The sequence below is a fragment of the Sapajus apella genome, unplaced genomic scaffold (genome assembly GCF_009761245.1).
Source record: "Sapajus apella isolate SASKATOON/1434 unplaced genomic scaffold, GSC_monkey_1.0 scaffold52, whole genome shotgun sequence".
NCBI lineage: Eukaryota > Metazoa > Chordata > Mammalia > Primates > Cebidae > Sapajus > Sapajus apella.
Window position 1 is genome coordinate 10,837,205 of NW_022436992.1, and position 2,651 is coordinate 10,839,855.

At 56.2% G+C, this 2,651-nt stretch overlaps 1 protein-coding gene across 1 annotated transcript in view; it reads right to left on the minus strand.

Moving 5' to 3' along the window:
- Positions 1 to 6: 6 nt before the first annotated feature.
- The window catches only part of RETSAT (retinol saturase), an 11,685-nt gene continuing 9,040 nt past the window's right edge, over positions 7 to 2,651 (minus strand). The window contains exon 7 of the mRNA XM_032243497.1: positions 7 to 297. Coding sequence (XP_032099388.1) covers positions 155 to 297 — 143 coding nt within the window. The 3' untranslated portion in view covers positions 7 to 154. The remainder of the gene's footprint in view (positions 298 to 2,651) is intronic.

Sequence of the window (2,651 nt, forward strand, 5' to 3'; positions counted from 1 at the left end):
CTTGGGATGGCAAACTTCTAGGCGCCAATTGGAAATTGCCCACTTCCTCCCATTCCATATCCGTTGCTCGTTCTCTGAGTCAAGCAGGGAGGCACGGGCCACACACACCGCACGCACACATGCACACATGCACACACGCGTACGTGCGCGCGCCTTACGCTCGGTCCATGTCCGTGTCATAGTAAACATAGTAGTTGGTGGACAGCAGACCCAAGTCTTCCTTGTTGCCTCGCAGGCAGATGAAGACAGAGATCATGCTCAAGCCGGGCCGCACCAGTCCCAGCTGCTGCTTCACACCTGCCAAGGGGAGTGGTTGATGCCTGTGTGGACTGAGGCCAGAGATGGCCACTCCCTGCTCCCGGCAGAACCTCAGGGTGCCCACTCACTGCATCTTGAGACTTACACTCAACTGCCAGCCTGGGGACCAGGCCACTTTTACAGCTTTAGTTTCAACTTGGTGTTGGCAGGGGCCTGCTCTTCTCTCTCCTCCTGCCTGGCAAGGACACCACCCCAGGTTCCTACTCTTCCACCTCCCCACCTCTGCTCTGAGCCCCTTCAGAGGCAGGTGACACCCAGCCCTGGCAGCCCTCATGAGCTGGCTCAGCACCTGCAGGAAGGTCAGGCTCACTGCCCCCCGTCTTCCATTTTGTGTCTTGAAGTGGGGAGCGCATGACTGGACTCCCACCCATGAAGACCACACACATGAACAGCAGCTCATTTCCAGCCTGATTGCAGTATTAACTTCTATGCAACTGTCAAGTGAGTGAAAATGCATATTTCCTAGTGTGCTGTCAGAACACAAGGCCTCCAGAGGGCAAGCCATGCATGTGAGTAAAGGCAGGTGGCCTGACTGGTGCTTGGCATCTCAGGACTCAGCTGGAGGGAGGCGGGAGGAACTGCACTATGGCAGAGGCCACAGCCACTGTGGGGCACCTGATGTTCCCCAGACCTAAAGAGCTGGGCTTCTCCACCCCTCAGCAGATGACCCGAGACCGGTGTTCTGGAAACTGCACTCACAGATTCTTCTGTGGTCTTCCCATTCTGGGGACAGCTCTGTCACCTGCCTGAGGGATGGCAGGTCCCTTGGTCCTCTGCTTCATTCATTTAACTAAATATTTTTGAGGCCCTCAGATTGTGTTCAGGAAGAAGATTCACAGGACCAGGGAAAACTGTAATCAGGCAGTGAGAGGAGGGAAGGAGGGACAGGTGACTGTAGCATGGCTGCCTGGCCGGGACAGTGTCAGTGACACAGTGTCAGTCTCCCATTCTGGGATAGGGGAAGAGGGAGGTCAGCATCACAGAGAGAAAGATAGGAAGTAACAAAAGCAGAGTCTGGGCTGGGCCTGGTGTCTCACACCTATAATCCCAGCACTTTGGGAGGCCGAGGTGCGCAGATCACCTGAGGTCAGGAATTGGAAATCAGCCTGGCCAACATGGTGAAACCCCATCTCTACTAAAAATACAGAAATTAGCTGGGTGTGGTGGCATGCACCTGTAATTCCAGCTACTCAGGATGCTAAGGCAGGAGAATCGCTTGAACCCAGGGACTGGAAGTTGCAGTGAGCCGAGATTGCATCATTTCACTCCAGGCTGGGCAAAAGAGCAAGACTTCACCTCAAAAAAAGATATCCAAGAAACAAAAGCAGTCTGTCTGTGCATCACGCCCGGCCCCCTGCCCTTCCCCTGGGCAGTCTCTGCCTTACCTTCTCAGCTCCCTAAGTCTGAGAGAAGGGAGGCCCAAGCAGGCTGCAGGCCCAGCCACATGGGGCAAAGGAAGGAGAGGGTGGTGCTGGTGAAACCACCCTATGCCCCGGAGACAATCACAATTCCCATACCACCCAGTCTCATGAGGAAAGCCAAGACCTCGCTTTACCCACCTAGCCCACTCTGCTGTCCCTTTTCCTGGCTCCTCAGGGAGCAGCTCCCAGGCCCACCCTCTGGGGTTAGGGCTCCTTCCCCTGCTTTCTGGCTCCTGCACTAGCCAAGGTTTCCGCCCCACCACATCCGGAGCTACTCCGTGCTCTCCACCTCCCGCCCAGCCTAAGCCCTTCATCTGACCCGTGTCTCGCCCCTGTTTCTCACCCCTGCTGGGTTACTGCAACCTCTGCCTCCCTCTTCTCAGCGGCCTCCCTTCCTCAGATCACACCAGATGTATCCAGTTACACGAAGGTGGCAGAACCTCTCAGTCACGTTTGCTCAGCAGCTCTGCTCCCCGTGGGCTGCCCTGCTCTCCTGCTTCTCTTCCTGAGGCCTCTTCTCTGGAAGCCCCCTCAGACCAGAGGGACGGGGGAAGCTTGAGCTTTCCAATCAGACCAGCTACTCTGCTCAGCCCTGCCCCTTTCAGCTGAGTGGCCTCAGGACTGTAATTAATCTGTATGGGCCTCAGTTTCCCCAGCTATAAATGCTAGGGTTAGGATGATGTTAGAGGTGGCATTCTCACCTTGCTGCTTAAGGACAATCAGAGGGCCGGCCAAGAAGAGGGGAAGCATCACCCACATGGAGCAAGTTGGCTCCAGAAGGGGACATGTTGGGAAGGCTGCAAGAGGGACAGTGCAGGCCGGGCGCGGTGGCTCAAGCCTGTAATCCCAGCACTTTGGGAGGCCGAGGCGGGTGGATCACGAGGTCAAGAGATCGAGACCATCCTGGTCAAC